We start from the raw sequence: 17,834 nt of genomic DNA, 5'->3' as shown, positions 1-17,834 counted from the left end.
ATGGGAAAAGGAAACAGAATATCCCAAGTCTGACTTGTTTCTGTGGAAAGGGACGGTTTATCTTGATTGCTAAATTCTTAATGAATAACTGAAAGGAATATATTATCAGGCAGATTTTGTGTGATTGCAAATATATTGGCAGGTGAGCAAAGTGGTTTATAGTAGCCTGGAATGATACTCAGAGAAGAAGATTTATCAAGTAGACAACTGGGAAAGTTTGTGTGACATCCTCTAGACACCAGCAGGGAGTAGGTGAAAGCAGTCTAGTACTTCTAAGCCTCTTTGCACCCATGTTTTCCCCCCAAAGGAATTTATTATCTTCCCTATCCTAATTCAGGTGAGTGAAGAGCTGATCCGAGTAGCCATCCTCTGGCATGAGATGTGGCATGAAGGGCTGGAAGAGGCATCCCGTCTGTACTTTGGGGAGAGGAATGTGAAGGGAATGTTTGAGGTTTTGGAGCCACTTCATGCTATGATGGAACGTGGTCCCCAGACTCTGAAGGAAACATCTTTCAATCAGGTATCTGCTAGTAGAATGTAGCCTAAACTTCTTATAGTCCCAAAACCAGAACACTGTCTCAAAAACATTCCTAGTACCTTTTATCGAGGTAGTAGAAAAGGCAGTGGATTTTTCTTTTTGTATTGGATGGAGGCTGCTTCTAAGTTGTCTGTGTCTGTCTGTCTCTCTCAATTTTCCCATAATTCTAGTTTTTTGCTGTGGTAGCTTGACAGAGGGACTGCTCTGCTGTACAGTGACTGTTGTGCTATACAGTAAAACCCCCTGTACCTGGGGCCTCAATTCTAGGCCCCTGAGGATGTTTTGGCAGTTTGCATCCTTTTAATCAAATTGAGGAGCATGTTGACAATGAAGAGTGCTTCAGCGAATGAACATGCTTCAAATCCAGTGCCAGACTCTGAATCAGAGGTGGAGGTTATCTCACCAGTTAAGCTAAGGATGAGGCTCTTGAGATGGTTTATACTAGCTTCAAGCATCACTTAACCATGACACTTTTTTCTGCATTTTTGGTCTTTGGGGACTATAATTCTACATGGGCATAATCTGAAAAAACAAATGGCACTTGGAGTCTAGTGTATAACAGACATTATGTGGATTTTGTTAAATACAAGTTGGACCTCCCTGGTCTAGCACCCTCGGGACCTGACTGGTCCCGGATGAGGGATTTTGCCGGACCCGGAGAGGTAATATCTGGCCCCCAACACTAGACCCCCCGCGGCCCTGCTGGTTCCCACCCTCCCCTTGCCTGCCATGCTCCTGCCCCACCGAGCAGCCCAGCTAGGGCACATAAGGCAGCTTTGCTAAGCACCCCTGATGCGGCACGCCAGGCTTCTGGCCCCTCTGGGCAGCCCGGCTGGGGCATGCTGAGCAGCCTAACTGAGCAGTCCTGCTGCGGCGTGCCTGGCTCCCAACCCCACTGCGGCACACCCAGCTACTCAGATGAGGGGAACTAGACTCCTGGCTCTGCCAGCAGTCCACAACCCTGCCAGGCTGCAGGGTTCCTAGACACCAGCGTTCCACCGGGATTCTCTGGTCCTGGAGCATCCATGGTCATGCCCAGACCACGGATGTTGCCGGACCACAGTCCTGGTTTACAGAGGTTCAACCTGTATACTCACCAAAGTAATCCCTAAGATTAGGTGCTTCCTCTCTGAAGTAATTTCCTCTACCTCACGATAACATTGCTTCGTGGTCTGAATCAAGGCTGTCACCACTATAGGTGATGGAGATGACTCCTCCCTAGTCAGCATAGCTGCTCTTTTAACCTTGTGACTGTTGCTTTACCCCCACAGCTGAACCATTAAAGGGTAATTCTGCCTTTTCGGTTTCTTTTGTGGGTGAAGTTTGTGTGGGGCAGCATTATCCAATAGAGTCAACACAGGTCTTGGGGCCAGAAATATCTGTGTTCTAATCTTGGTCCTGCCACTGATTTGCCTTGAAACCTATAGATTGTAGTAAAAGTTAATTTTTCTTCTTCCTCCCCAGGCATATGGCAGAGATTTAATGGAGGCTCAGGAATGGTGCAGGAAGTACATGAAATCAGGAAATGTCAAGGACCTCACCCAGGCCTGGGATCTCTATTACCATGTTTTCAGGCGTATCTCTAAACAGCTGCCTCAGGTGGGGGGAGAGGTACAGTTCTGTTGTGGGTCTTACAGTGTAAGCTGTGAATACCTGTGTTGATCCACAATATTCAACAGGGGTATTCCAGAACTACCTGCTGCTGGCTTGTACCTTATCTGGTGCCTTTTCCAAGTAACTGAAGTATTGATGATTGACTATGAACTGTTCAGTGCCCTTCATAATATCAGGATTTTTTAATTTCAGTGGTATTAAATTGACACCTAGAAGTATATAAAATGTTGGCTTTGTTGGGGTTTTTTCTTGCTGGCAGCTCACTTCCTTAGAACTACAGTATGTGTCACCAAAACTCCTCATGTGCCGGGATTTGGAATTAGCAGTGCCAGGAACATATGATCCCAACCAGCCAATCATCCGCATTCAATCCATTGCACCATCACTGCAAGTCATCACATCCAAGCAGAGGCCCAGGAAATTGACATTAATGGGTGAGAAATGCAAGTTGTCCTGTTTAAGTTTTGCTGGAAGTGGATTTTTCATTTTCTGTAAATAATTTTCAGGATAAGCCAGCTGCTCAGCTTCCTATTCCTGGAAATATCAGCATGTACTTTCTCTCTAATTCCTCATCAAGAAGCAAGCATGGAACTGGAAGATAAGGGAAATACTTTTATAGAGTGTCTTTCATCCCCGAGTGCTTCAGCTATGTAGCTAAAGTAACATTGACACATAGCCATCTCTGGGATGGAGGCTGTCAGCCAGCTGGCCTATCGCACACTACGCAATAGTGGAAAGAAAGGGAAATTATATAATCAGCATATCCTTGATTTTATTTTCAGAACAAACAGGCTCTTGGATTTTTGTGTTCTGTCCGAAAACAAATCAGTAAAATGCATTGTATTCAACTCCTTTAATCCAGAAGGGAAAGGCTATTTTGACTTTGACAAGAATCAAACCCTTGGCTGCCGGGAGTAATGTTATATGGCTGATGTTGAGTTCCTTTGGCTACATACAGTTGGGAAGCGCAAGAGGAGCTAAAGGAAGAGGGGAATACAGACCACAAGAGCGAGTGAAGGACTGGATTAGGGTCAAATTTATAGTATATGTGAAGGGCTGGACACAGTGAGAAAGAGCTTGAGAGTACATGAGTGAAAAGAGAGATGCCAAAAGTGGCTACCCAGTGCACAACTGGAAGAGAACAGTAGAGCTTTTGTGCCTTTTATGTCATGTCAGTGAATAAAAATTCATCTTAGTATTGCATCTCCTTTTGAAGAGTAGAGACTTGGTGATCTTTCTTTAATGAATACCAACCATTTATTCAAGAAATCAGGATGTATTTTTGTTGCATTATTCCTAAGCAAGTGAATTTCACCCTCAGAAGGAAGTTATTTGTAAAATGTATCAACCCAGCTTTCTGAATCTTGCTGTCATTCTGTCTATTTAAATATGATTCAGACTTCATCTGATTGCTCGTGTATGATCTTGCACTCCACCTCACACACACCATCTTCTCTTACAGGAAGCAATGGGCATGAGTTTGTATTCCTTCTGAAGGGTCATGAGGACCTTCGCCAGGATGAAAGAGTGATGCAGCTCTTTGGACTAGTCAATACTCTGCTGGCCAATGATCCAACATCTCTGCGTAAAAACCTCAGGTATTTGGAACAAATATCAGAGGTTCTCAAACTCTGGTCACTGAACCAGCAATGCTCCATGAGCTCTATTCAGTTGGTCTATGGATAGCTCCTTCTCAGGTGCATGACTAGGTGTCCGCACACCACCTCATTAGTGGAACTACACATGTGCCTGGACTCTGGAGAAGATGCACATGTAAGGTGAGGCAGTGGCCTTGAGGAGTATAGGGCATAGGTTTGCGGGGGCAGTGGGATGATATGGAGGAAATAGGTGGGGATTTGTGGGATGAAAAGGAGTAGAGGGGGTAATTTGAGATGCGCACAGCTGCAGTAGCCAGAGAAAGAAGTGACTTTCCACAGTTCCAGGGCCACAGCTGCTAGAGATGGCCTTCCTTCCCAGCCTCAACTCTATGGCTGAAAGATCATGTGCCCTCCCAGTTTGCTAAAGCTGGATGCCCCCAGGTGCCTCCACTCTTCCCCCTCCTTGCCCCCCTGACACCAGTTACCAGCTTGGAGGCTGACGCAAGAGAGAGAGAGGGAGTTATATTAAGGGTTTTTAAAATATAGATAGTGCTTTTATCTAAAGTGCTATACTATAGTTAGCTAATGGTACAAATAACATTTGGAATGATCATTACATGGTCCCCCGAGATCCTCAATGATTTTCAAGTAGTCTGCAAAAAGAAAGCTTGAGATCTACTGCTCTACTTGCATTGATGTGGAGATAATGTATGTTGAAAGGAGGAAGGGTTTTTATATTTTTGTTTTAAATAAACCCCTTTCATTGGAGCTCCATCCTCAAGATGATTGCAGATCAAGGTATTTCTCTTATTTGCTCCAGAGCTTAAAGCATTCAATATTTTGCTGGCTTATCTAGAGTCCAGTGACTGTTTTGTTGCTATTGTAATGTAGTATATAATCTCACTTTGAGAAGTAATCTTGTGAAGTGGTGGATTCTTAACGAGAAGATTTTAAAATAGCCATGGAATACTCACTAGTGCCCAGCTGAAGTAACCATTGACTGCAGTTCTACTCCCTTGTGTTTCTCATGTGAGCACATATCAAACAGAATGCCATTTGTTACTTACAGAATACTGTGTGTCACTTAACACGAAGCTTCAGAACACACTCGGTGAGCTTTACATAAACTGCTTAAAACAGCACTACTTTATCAAGAAGTGTTCTCTGGTTAATTTGAAAAAATTGGGTGATGAAGCATTGAATTGGATACATCACATTCCCGAAGTAGTGGGTTGCTCTAGGCCAGGGGTTCCCAACCTGGGGTATGCGTACCCCAAGGGGTACGAGAAGCTTGTCAAGGGGGCATGGGGTATACTTGGTAAATAACTAGATTATCCTAATTGAAATATTCCAAAAGTAGTAGTGTTAGTGAAAAAAGTTGTGGATTCTAGAGTCTAGAATTTATTTCCTTTCATATTGAATAGGGGGTATGGGAAGGTTTACTAAAAGCCAAGGGGGTACAGGGACCGAAAAAGGTTGGAAACCCCTGCTCTAGGCCATTAGATTTTGAACATCATGAAAATACACCAGTTCCTAATGTTCAACAATATGAGCTATGAGGGGTTTTTTCATCCTTCTCTCTCTCTCCCCCCTTAGCATCCAGAGATATGCTGTTATTCCACTGTCTACAAACTCGGGCCTGATTGGCTGGGTTCCCCACTGTGACACTCTGCATGCGCTCATCCGAGACTATAGGGAAAAGAAAAAGATCCTTCTCAATATCGAACATCGCATCATGCTGCGGGTATGGAACAACCCTAGCACATAATTCACTGTTCTGTTTGATCACTACTATCCATCTGAGTAGTGAAAGCAATGGGACAGGCTCTCTTGTTCCCATTTATTTACCTGGCTTTTGATCCCTTATTGTATCAAAATTACTTTAATAACTGTGCACTAATATAAAAGGAAAATGCTAGAACATTCAAAAGCACTCCTAAATTAGTGATAAGCTGTGAAATTATTCACCTTTCACTTGCCATGTTGATAGTGACCACAAATTCTTACTGTCTGAAAGAGAACAGTTAGGTTCCCAGCAGCTAGTTGTATCCATACCACAGAGTGCTACAACAGCTGATACTCACTGGCATAAGTAGAGCCCAAAAATTGCATATTGGTGGTTAAGTATAGGGAAGCTTATACTGCTGGCTCTGTCAGTAAACAGAGAGGGTATCACAATCCAGAAGACTTAATCTTTCTTCAGAACTAAAATTCTCTCAGTTACATTATCAACAATAAAAGTAGTTGTTGGAATGTGTATGGCCACACCATGAGATATTGCATTTCAAACAAGTTCTTCTGGCTAAGTTTGCTGAAAACGAATTGTTTTGTGCTGCAGAGCAATTAATAGTAATTTAATTATTTTCTCATAGTTTTACTCTGTAAACTAGTAGAGATTGACACATTCCTCATATTGCAGCTGTTCCAGAATTGTTATGAAAATCTTTGTGGTTGCTGAGCAATATTTCTCTCTTTTAGATGGCTCCAGACTATGACCACCTGACTCTGATGCAGAAGGTGGAGGTGTTTGAACATGCTGTCAATAATACAGCTGGTGATGATCTTGCCAAATTGCTGTGGCTAAAAAGTCCCAGCTCTGAGGTACATTCATCTTCAGTGACTAGTAATGGCTCTTGCAGACAGCTAAATATGTTTCCCTCTCTGTGAAAGGAGTGTGTTTGCAGCATATAAATGCATGTCTTTGTTTTTAGATACACAATTGAATGATTATTCCCTTGTTCCCCAAGAGCTGCATGATATATATTGTATGTGATAAGGAATTAATGAGTGAAAGATCAAAATTAATATGGTGAACTGTAAACTGAATTAGCATAATTAACCAGCTTCAGTGCCTGTGCTCTTTTATGCATTTTTTTAATTTGTTTGAGGCACACTCAGTTTAATCAGAATTGTTTAATTTCATTTGTCGTAATTTTTAGGTGTGGTTTGACAGAAGAACTAATTACACCCGCTCACTAGCAGTAATGTCAATGGTTGGATACATTTTGGGTCTTGGGGACAGGTAAGTTAAATTGCAATAGGGTTTTTTTTTTTTTTTTAAAATAAGTGCAGCTAACAAAAGACCAGACTAACACGGCTACATCTCTCTTACTTTTCTGCAGCTAACAAGGATTTATAGATTCCATTCTGAAATACTTATTATGCTTCCATCAGCTCATTCCCTGGATATTCTCTTGTGATAACCACTTTCATCTTGGCTATTCCACACATCTTTCAGGGCCTGCCACTGTTCCCATTAATTTCGGTGCTCTAGATCAGGACCTAGGGTTTCTGTATCTCTTGAGCATGTGACATAAGTGTGTTCTTTTTCAAGAGGCAGTGTGGTTGAAAGGAATAAGCACAAATCTGAGTCAAGAGCTGAGGGTTCTAATTGCAGTCACTCACTCACTGAATAACCTTGAATAAATCACTTGCTTCTCTCTGACAGATGGGGTAATAGATTAACTTCCCAGTGTTGTTACTCTGGGAGGATAAATTACTGTTTCTGCATTGCTTCATATTGGCTGCACTCAATATTTCCATTTTAAAGAGGTAATCTAAGTATATCTTGTATCACAACTGCTACAGGAATTATAGCTCACTCCTGTCATCACAAACTTCTCACCTCATCTGTCGAGTGTGCCTCTTTCTCTTGGGCATCTTATCTGGGAAAAATCCAGGTACTTGATATTAATGGGTTTTTAGCAAGGTACTTGTGTCACTTAATTCTGATTTCCTTGTTAGTAAATATTACCTAGGAGGTATATGATTAAATATGTATGTTGATAATATTTAAAACATACATTGGTTTTTTCATATTAATTGCTCCTTGTCGGTTTTGCAGAATCAGACTAATACGGCTACCCCTCTGATACTTGCTCCTAGTCTGTTATTCATGTGCATATTGGGGTGTAACTTTAAATATGTCAATAGAAGACTACAATGAACCAAAGACGATAAATTTTTGATGTAGCATGTCGATTACTGTTCCAGGAGGCCCTAACTCATTTGAAAATATATCTGAAACTTGTATTCTTATACTACTTGTCTTTAATATAACTAAAACTCTCTACAACACTTTTGTATTAAAATTATTTCTCCTGATTTTCGAACTTTTGACAATTAAGTTTGTAAAGCTGTGAAACTTGGGGGTTACAATAAAAATAGGAATACACTAGCATGAAAGGTAGTACTAGAATACCCAGCATCTTCTTAGTGAAAGACTCCCTCTCATAACAGCCTGATTTCCTCTCTTTATGTGCAAGACACTTGTTAAATTTCCTTATGCTGTACAAATGTAAAGTCATTATAAATTTAGTGGAATAACAGCCTTAAATATAAAAGAAATATAACTAAAATAAGCATATCCAAAAATATAGTGATGTGTGGTTTAATACGACATTGTCTTCAAAAATGGAGGACTTCTGATTAATCTTGAGTTGTAATTTCAGAATCTAATCACACCATGATGGAAGTGCTTTAGGAAAGCTATTTAGGATGAGATTGGAGATCTGTGATAGGCAAGCTAACATTGGCTGTCCTCTGTCGTGCAAAGATAAATATCATTCCACACCAAAGCCATTATTTACTTTCTTATGCATATTTCCATAATTCTCTGATGATCTCTCACTCTGGCCACTCTCCTGTTCCTTCCACAAAGGCACCCTTCCAACCTGATGCTAGACAGGCTAAGTGGAAAGATCCTGCATATTGACTTTGGGGACTGTTTTGAGGTGAGATTTTGCACTAAAAATGTCTTTTTTTTTAAATTGTGTATTATTATCTAGTACAGCAAAGGCAGAAGTAGGATCCAGGAATTCTTGCGTTCTTATTTTAGCTCTGACACTGACTTATAGTGTAGTCTTGTGGCATGTCACTTAACTACTCTGTGCCTCACTTTATCTGTCAGTAAAATGGAGAGAATGCACACCTATCTCACCAGAATGTTAAGATTAGTTATATAGTTGTTTTACAAACTGAGTGCAAGTATCAGTGGTTTTCACACAAATCTTAAAATCAACTTGTGATTGAAATATGGAGTATATTACTCTATACCAACAGCATGGGCACAGGTTCTTTCTTTGTTCCTTACTAAGGATGTTAAGTATCGAGTAAATGATTAATAGTGTACTCGATACAATTTGTATCAAGTATACGGTTAGTTGATATGGGACCACTGAAGCTCTTGCAGTTTAAATGTTGGCATGCAGGCAGACCGGCTCCTGCTACATTTAAATTGCAGAGCAACAGCAGGAGTAGGTCCAGGACCCAGTGCGAGCTGGGACTGCACACTGTGCCCGTGTACCATGGAGGGGGAACCAGCTCCCCAGCCAGCTCCCCCCAGCACCGACTCCTGCTCCCTCTCCCCTTCCTGCCTCTGATAGGGTACGTCTACACTGCATCCCTAGTTCGGACTAGGGATGCAAATCTAGACGACCGAAGTAGTTAATGAAGCGGGGATTTAAATATCCCGCGCTTCATTAACATGATCTCGCCGGCGCGCTAGTTCGAATCAGCTGATTCGAACCAGGAAGAGGGCGCCGGGATGCGTTAGTTCGGACTAAAACCCTTAGTCCGAACTAACGTTACTCTTCATTTTTTGAGGAGTAACGTTAGTTCGGACTAGCGCGCTGGCGAGATCATGTTACTAAAGCGCAGGATATTTAAATCCCCGCTTCATTAACTACTTCGGTCGTCTCAGTGTAGACGTACCCATATAGAGGCAGCAAGGGGGGGAAATGCAAGTAGTCGACTATTTGACTACTCTTTTACATTGCTAAATCTTACATTCTTTATATAGTCATGTTTACAGCTTCTCTCCAAAATTCTAATTACTAGAGAATCACAGAATCATTAAGTCATCAAGATTTTGATTCTTGAGAAGTAATCAAGTCCAGTCCTCTCCACTGAGACAGGACCAAATAAACTTAGATCATACCTGACTGGCATTGTCCAACCTGCTCTTAGAAACTTCCAAAGATTGGGATTTGGCCATCTCGCTTGAAAGCCTATTTTAGCAGTAACTACTCTTATGGCTACAAAGTTTTTCCTGATATCTAACCTAAATCTTCCTGGCTATAAATTAAGTCCGTTAACTTCTTGTCCTATTTTCAGATGAATAGTCCTCTTTATAACAACCCTTAATATATTTGAAGACTGTCATCAGATCCCAATTGGTCTTCTTTTCTCAAGGCTAAATGTAGCTAGCTTTTTTTAACATTTCTTGATCGGTCAAGTTTTCTAAACTTTTTCTCATTTTTGTTGATCTCCACACATTTCTTTCCTTTGTATAACTGTAACATTCAAATTTATAGCAGGCACATCAGTTCCTTACTTATCCATAAACTGCTTTCTCAACGAGGGTGGAAAGGAAATATCTGCAAAGTTAGTATATTAGTTAACTTACTCTCTTCTGTTATGTATTCAGGTCGCAATGACGAGAGAGAAGTTCCCTGAGAAGATTCCATTTAGACTTACACGGATGTTGACAAATGCTATGGAGGTAGGTGGGAGTTAGCAGCCACCTTTCTAATAGGATAGAAAAAGGACTATTCCTAAGAAGATGTTAGTGATTCCTCAGCTATTCATTTGTATTCATCTTTAGTTAATTCTCCTCAATTCCATAAGCCAAGGTGCTTAATATTTCTGCTGCATTTTTTTAAATAAATTTCCCACATGAGCTTTACAATATGAAACAACTCTTTGTTGATTAAAAGGACACACGAGCTTGCAGTTTCCAAGGCCTCCATATTTCCTCATCCCAGATATGGGCCATCAACTAAATACAGCATAGTGCTTCAAGATGAGTGTCACCTGGACCTCATTTCCATTTCTCCTCAATATGCGAGCAGTAATTCAGAAGAATGGGGCCTTTTAAACGTGTAGTGAACCTGTATCTTATTCCTTTAATAAAAAGAACATGGTGCAAGAGGATTCTGGGTCAGGGTGTGTCCTGCCTTGGGGATGATTAAGGCTTGAGTCAGAGTCAGAAGGTAAACAGCACCATTGTTGATTTAGTTTTTTCTGTTCTGAAGGTGACTGGCCTAGATGGTAATTACAGAATCACCTGTCATACCGTGATGGAAGTCCTGCGAGAACATAAAGACAGTGTCATGGCTGTGCTTGAGGCCTTTGTGTATGACCCCTTACTGAACTGGAGGCTGATGGACAGTAAGTTATTTGGGGAAACAGTGAGAGCAAGAGAGACAAGTAAGTGAGAATAAACTGTATAAAAGTAAGACCTCTAGGGATAAAAAAATCAAATGTCTGTACAGACTCAGGCTTTGGTTATTTAAATCTGCTGTCTAGGCACACAGTGTTAAAAAGATTGTGTCCAAGAGTCCTCATATAAAGAAACACAGAGATGAAATTCTGTTTGCCCTTAAGGGTATGTCTAGACTACATCCCTCTGTTGCCAGAGGGATATAAATTAGGCATACCAAAATTGCTAATGAAGCGGGGATTTAAATATCATGTGCTTCATTAGCATTTAAATGGCTGCCGCTTTTTGTTGCCACGGAGCTTTGGAGACAAAAAGCGGCAGTCTAGACGCGGATCTGTCGCTCACTAAAGCCTTTGACGACAGATCCCTTATGCCTCATCAGGATCTGTGGTCAAAGGCTTTAGTGAGCGACAGATTCGCGTCTAGACAGCTGCCTTTCGTCGCCAAAGCATCCATGGCGACAAAAAGCGGTGGCCATTTTTGTGCTAATGAAGTGTGGGATATTTAAATCTCTGCTTCATTAGCAATTTCGGTATGTCTAATTTACATCCCTCTGGCGACAGAGGGATGTAGTCTAGACATACCCTAAATGTTCAGAAAAAATTAAAGACAAGTTACTGGGATGTTTTTTAATTATTTGTCAACTTCTTAATCTTGAAAAGCCAAGCAGTTATTACTTTGCCAGAAGAAACAGGACACTCAAGGCTGTGTAATTCAGAGGAAGTCTGATTCAATTTGAGAAGCTGATATTTCCAAAGTCTATGGATCAAAGATAAAAACTCTTAAGCATTTTATTTTATTTATTTTGCAGCAAATACAAAAGGCAATAAACGATCACGAACACGGACAGACTCCTATTCAGCTAGTCAGTCAGTAGGTATGTATAACATTGTATTGTATTTCATCTAATTCATTTAGGTCATTTTTAATTGAAGCATAATTTTGAAAAAAATATATTTCTTGTCTTTTTTTCAAAATCACAATAGAAAAACGTCTTCTTTAAACTGGGTTTCAACGTAATGTGGCATCACAATGTTTGTGGAGTACGTAAAAGTTGGTGCGAATCACAGTAATTATAACCTGTGTACTTTACTTGCTCAGTTTTGCATACTAACACTGCAGTAAGCCCAGTAAACATAGCAAGATAGTGGTAAAAATGCTACACAAAATCCTAGCAGCTGTCTGCCAATGGACCTGAAGGAAAGTATCTACTCTACTGTAATGTTTAATAGTCAGATTTTAACAACTTCAATTACTTGGTTACTATTTAAGGTTAATTGTGCATCTTTTTAAAATATCTTTCAACTAGCAGAAAGGGCCCTTCCAGGTTAACTGTGGCTTTCAGCACATAAACAGAAAAAGTATGTTTCAGTCTTGAATCATAATCCCTTAAATCAGAGAAATAGGAGCATTCAGCACATTTTGCTACAATTTAGTAAGCTTTTCAAAAACAAGTCAGTCAATCCAAGTCATCAGTAAGATGGGGGGAAGGCAGGTTATTAGTAAATGCTAGATACAATATGCTGTTCTGAGCCTCATGCAGTACTGAAGTGCTGTGGCCAATTTAATGCTGCATTTCCTTATGTATCAGTTTTAATGAAAACAAATATTTAATTATTATACTACTAAAAAAGGCCTTTTGCTCAGCATGTTTTATTTTCTCTCATGATGCTCCTACCTCTCATTCAAACACAAACACCAACACACATACTCCTACCGTATTTTCCGGCGTATAAGGCGACTGGGCGTATAAGACGACCCCCTAATTTTCTAGTTAAAACATAGGTTTTCGCCTATACTCGCCGTATAAGACTACCCCCCCTTAAGAGGCCAACCGGCAGCGCCCCAGCTGCTCTGCCCCAGGGTCCACAACAAAAGCCTGGTCTGCTGGGAGAGAGGGGGGCACTAGCTGCGCCCCCCGCCCCAGCAGACCAGGGACATGGGGAGGAAAGCCGCAGAGGCAGCGGGGTGCCGCGCCTCAGGCTTTGCTCTGGCAAAGCCTCAGAGGCGCGGGACCCCGCCGCTGCTGCGGCTTTGCTCCTGGTGCCCCTGGTCTGCTGGGGACCGTCTCCCGCAGACCAGGGACACCGGGAGCAAAGCCGCAGCCGCGGCGGGGTCCCGCGCCTCCCCGGCTTTGCCAGAGCAAAGCCTCAGAGGCGCGGGACCCCTCCGCCTCCCCGGCTTTGCTCCCCATGTCCCTGGTCTGCGGGAGACGGTCCCCAGCAGAGCAGGGGCACCGGGAGCAAAGCCGCAGCAGCGGCACCCCGCCGCCGCTTCGGCTTGGCTCCCGGTGCCCCTGCTCTGCTGGGGACCGTCTCCAGCAGACCAGGGCCACTGGGAGCAAAGCCTCTGAGGACGCCGGCAGTGGGACAGCCACGGCGCGCCTGGGCTGCCCCACTGCCGGAGCCCCTCTGCAGCTTTGCTCCACGTCTTCCTGGTCTGCAGACCAAGGAGACGCGGAGCAGCTTTTCTCGCCCCGGAGTACACAGGCGGTGGGACCGCGAGGTCCCGCAGTCCGTGTCCTCCGGGGCGAGAAAAGCCCCGTTCGTACCTGCAAGTCGGGGACTGCCTGTATGTTTATACCCGGCGTATAAGACGACCCCCGATTTTTGGGAGATGTTTTTTAGTATAAAAAGTCGTCTTATATGCCGGAAAATACGGTATATTGGGAATTGAAGAATTTATTTTCTGTTCTCTTGGATGCTTAGAGGACTTTCCTGTTGTATAATCTAGATTACTTGAAGTGCTGTTTGCTGCAAATGTTATAGCAGTGACCAGGCATTAAAAAAGTATGAAAGTGCAGTGGCTCATCACATAACTTCATGGTAATGAGAAGTGCATGTAAACCGGAAGTTTTACACAATATACTTGAACTTGAGTGTAAGGTTTTTTTGTGATGCAAACTGAACCTTAAAAAGTTGTATTTTATCTGCCTTTGGGTTTCATATTTATACTTCCATAATTTCCTTTAAAATCAAAGTTTTTACACGTTCAAAATGCTGTGCAGGAGACTATCCTGAAAAGCAAACAAATGCCAGTCCCACTTGTATTTGATCACTGTATTAATAGTTCTTCCCCCTCTCATTAGAAATGTTGGATAATGTGGAGCTGGGTGAGACAGCCCATAAGAAAACTGGGACCACAGTGCCTGAATCCATCCATTCCTTCAGTAAGTTCCTATGGAAACCTCATACTCTTTATATTATGGGCAGCTGGTTCATAAATCAGCATTCCAGTGCTCTACAGATGAGAGCTATCCAAGGTGGAGCAAAAAGAGTTCTCTGTCAGCATAGATTAGGAATGTGAAGGACTAGTCGACCATCCAATAAGCAAATGCTTATCGGAGAGCTGACAGGATAGTTGACTAGTCGCTTCCCCCTGCCCCCACTGCCTCTGTCAGAAACAGGCAGTGGGGGGGAGGGAAGAGGAGGGAGTACTTCAAAGTGGCAGCGCCGCTTGAAGCCTGGGGCCAGACCCTGGGCTCCACCCAGCACTGCCGTTTTGAAACGTTATGTGCAGCCCGCTTGCAGCCAGCTAGGGTGTCCCCAGACTGCACACGGCATTTCAAAGCAGCAGTGCTGTGTGGAGCCCGCGATCTGCTGGGGACTCCCCCACTGACCCTGGGCTGCCTGCGGCAATGTCACTTTGAAACGTCACGGAGAGCCTGGTGTCAGACTGCACGCAGCGTTTCAAATCAGCAGCTCCGTGTGGAGCCAGGGGTCAGCAGGGGAGTCCCCAGCTGACCTCGGGCTCCACGCGGTGCTTTCACCTTTGAAGTGTAGCAACAGCCCTAGGGCTGTTGCTACACTTAAGAGACCGAAGTGCCCTATCGACTAATTGAATAGTCAAGGCAAAATGCATCAACTATTCAATTAGTCAATATTTAACATCCTTAGCATAGAAAAAAACTTGTAAGTGTCTTCTCTAAAACCTAATACAAAATTTACATAGGTCTGTGTCAACTATTTGTGGCAAAAAAGTAACTACATCACATTGTTTTGATCATTATTGAGCAAATAAAGTCTAAATGTTGTTTTCACTTCTGTCTTCTAGTTGGGGATGGCTTAGTGAAGCCAGAGGCTCTCAATAAGAAAGCTATTCAAATTATTAACAGGGTTCGAGATAAACTCACTGGTAAGTGTATGTTTTCTAAAATAAAATATTGCTAAAGTAATACAGACCAATGTTTCCTGAGTGCTTGGGCGGCTGCCCAAGGGTGATTCCAATGCTGTCCAGCTGATGAGCAGAGGGCCCACAGCTTCTACAGCCAGCAGCTTGTGTTTCTATTAGCAGTGCCCATCTGCACATGCCTTGATGCACATAACTTTATTTTGTACATGGATGGGAAAATCTAGTGTAAACAGATACTACAGACATTAGAATTATGTTCAAGTTTAAATGCTTGCCTGGCACTAGCATATTTCAGTTTTATGCTAGTTCATCAATTTTATTTCAAATTATTCTGTTTCTTACTTGGACAGAGCTATTTTTATACTTTGCTTGTCACCCTGTCTGCAGATCAGTGTAAGATATGTGGGCTTTATAATTTGTACTCTGGAAAACAATCGTTTTTGGAAAATGTAGATGTAATTTTATTTAATGTGGCTCAGATATGACAGGTTCATCTTTTAGGTGATGATTTGAAATCAAATTTCCAGCAACTGGCTTCCTTTTATTGGCTTTGCAACTGGAAAAATTTAGATGAGACCGTTCTTAATGACATATGTAAGAACTACTTGAATTAGGTACTTAATGTAGCTAGGCAGTTGATTCCTTCTACTAGGAATTTATAATAAGTACAGTGGAGAACAGTATTACTTTTTTATTTTGAAGAAGGTGGGGATAGAGAAGCTGCTGTGATGGATCATCGAAAACACTAGTGTTCTAAAGGTTTCAAAATAGATTCAGTATGGATTTTGAGGTGTCATCTTTGAATAATTCTGTGACAAATATATATTTATAAGAGGAGAGAGGGTCATCTTCATATCGCTCCACAACTTGCCACCCAAACTAAACTATGTAATTTGGATTACATCCTTCTTTAATGGTTTTTTTTTTTCACTTTAATTGTAAAGGCCGAGACTTCTCTCACGATGAAACTCTGGATGTACCCACGCAAGTAGAATTGCTTATTAAGCAAGCTACTTCGCATGAGAATCTCTGCCAGTGCTACATTGGATGGTGAGTCTGTCTTTAAACTGTCCTTTCAAAATCTTCTCTCCCATTTCTCTGAAATAAATAGTGGTATGAGTTTATGGAATGGAGAACAGTCAAGTAAAATATTATTAGGTTTATCTCAATAATCATTCTGAGGATGGCTGGGGAGATATTGTATGTAAGCTTGTAAACTTTTGTCACCATTATATTAAATCTAACAAAATGCAAATTAGTTAGATTTGTTAAATCTAACAAAATGGAAATTTGATTTAGAATCATCACCGCGGGCACTGCCCGTAAGCAGGCAAGCAGTCTGCTACTAAAGAAAAGGGGCTTATTTAAATGATGATCAACTCAGAATTTTTAATCATTTGAAACAAGATGTTCCTATTGTATGTAGATCACCAATTGCTAGTTATAGGAGGGAAATTACAGAGTCTAATGTCAACAAGCACACTTTCACAATGCCTTCATCTTTCTGAGATTTAACTGTAAATTGTATGCAAATTATGAATCCTGGTGGGCGATTTGGGGGGGATTACAGACATTAGGAATGTTAGGGATTAAGAAGCATTTTCTGTCTCATATCCCATTTTCAGTGTCCTTGTTATTTTAGAAAGGTTCCTGGACATTGGGGACCTAAGTTCTTTTTAACATAGTCTTTGTTTTTATGGAGCAATGGCTAAGACTGCACTTAAAGTATTACATTTGTCATCTTTAGGTGTCCTTTTTGGTAACAGAAGATTCCAGAGTATCCTCAGCCTTTCTTGGAGGCTTTTGCACTCCAGATATATTCTTCTACAAACTGAAATCTTGGACTGAAATACAGCCTGTCATATATTTCAAAATGTAAATTAAGAGTTATTGTATATTAAATGTTGGTTTAAGCCAATTCATAGCTGCTGTTGAAAAACACAAGTTATATGAAACACAAGACTTGATTTGGGTTTCCAGAACAATGAAGACTGACTAGACCACAAATACCTGGTTCACTTGGTCTTTGAGGAACTGGTGATCCATTACAAATAACAAAATACGGGTTTTGACTTGACTTACAATGTAACTATACTAAAATATTTGCAGCTGAATCATTCCCAGGTCAGTCCTTTTGGCGTGGCTGCAGTGAACTCAGTGCCCTCATGCGAGAATGCACATTTAAGTGTGGGACAGAGCTGGAAGGTAGAGAGCAAGAAGAAGGAGGAGGTTTTTTGTCAGTATTACCCCATTATCTCACCTTTCCCAAAACTCTGTACTCTCACCAAAAACAGAGGGAAGGGATTGTAGTTGAAAGATGTGTGTCTGACTCCAGGGGTGATTTATCTAGCACATTTCAGATGAGAAATATAGAGATAGATCCAGGGTCAAAGCCTCTGAGCCAGTCAGAGCAGAATGTCTCAAAGAAAGAGGGTAGATGGCAAGGTAAATCAGAATATCACTTGGGAACTTCCCACACTGGCAGACTGAAAAGCAGTGCTGGGAAATAATTAGGGAAAACTGAATACTCAGCACAAAAAGCAGAAGGGAGAACTGGTCATACCTGGAAATGGAGAATAATGCATATTAAACATGAGGGTGAAGGTAAATAAAGTTATGATTTATTAATAAAACATATTAAAATGCACAAAATACAAAAGCGTAGCCATGTTTAGATGCCATGTTGTATTTGAATATTTTTGTGTCAATAAAATACACCAAAATGGTAAAA

At 41.6% G+C, this 17,834-nt stretch overlaps 1 protein-coding gene across 6 annotated transcripts in view; it reads left to right on the top strand.

Moving 5' to 3' along the window:
* The window catches only part of MTOR (mechanistic target of rapamycin kinase), a 125,496-nt gene extending 107,662 nt beyond the window's left edge, over positions 1-17,834 (top strand). For 2 of the 6 annotated variants that reach the window (XM_089773066.1, XM_089773069.1), the window contains 15 exons: positions 338-520; positions 2,003-2,149; positions 2,412-2,586; positions 3,615-3,750; positions 5,347-5,494; positions 6,229-6,351; positions 6,690-6,772; positions 8,411-8,483; positions 10,178-10,252; positions 10,785-10,959; positions 11,784-11,849; positions 14,061-14,141; positions 15,026-15,106; positions 16,048-16,153; positions 16,851-17,834. In XM_089773066.1, coding sequence (XP_089629192.1) covers positions 338-520; positions 2,003-2,149; positions 2,412-2,586; positions 3,615-3,750; positions 5,347-5,494; positions 6,229-6,351; positions 6,690-6,772; positions 8,411-8,483; positions 10,178-10,252; positions 10,785-10,959; positions 11,784-11,849; positions 14,061-14,141; positions 15,026-15,106; positions 16,048-16,153; positions 16,851-16,866 — 1,668 coding nt within the window. In that variant the 3' untranslated portion in view covers positions 16,867-17,834. The remainder of the gene's footprint in view (positions 1-337; positions 521-2,002; positions 2,150-2,411; positions 2,587-3,614; positions 3,751-5,346; positions 5,495-6,228; positions 6,352-6,689; positions 6,773-8,410; positions 8,484-10,177; positions 10,253-10,784; positions 10,960-11,783; positions 11,850-14,060; positions 14,142-15,025; positions 15,107-16,047; positions 16,154-16,850) is intronic. The other 4 variants (XM_089773070.1, XM_089773072.1, XM_089773068.1 and 1 more) reach the window with 3 other exon arrangements.

Source organism: Pelodiscus sinensis, chromosome 24 (assembly GCF_052426305.1).
Source record: "Pelodiscus sinensis isolate ZL-2025 chromosome 24, ASM5242630v1, whole genome shotgun sequence".
NCBI classification, from domain to species: Eukaryota; Metazoa; Chordata; order Testudines; family Trionychidae; genus Pelodiscus; species Pelodiscus sinensis.
This window is presented reverse-complemented; position numbering and strand designations above follow the sequence as displayed.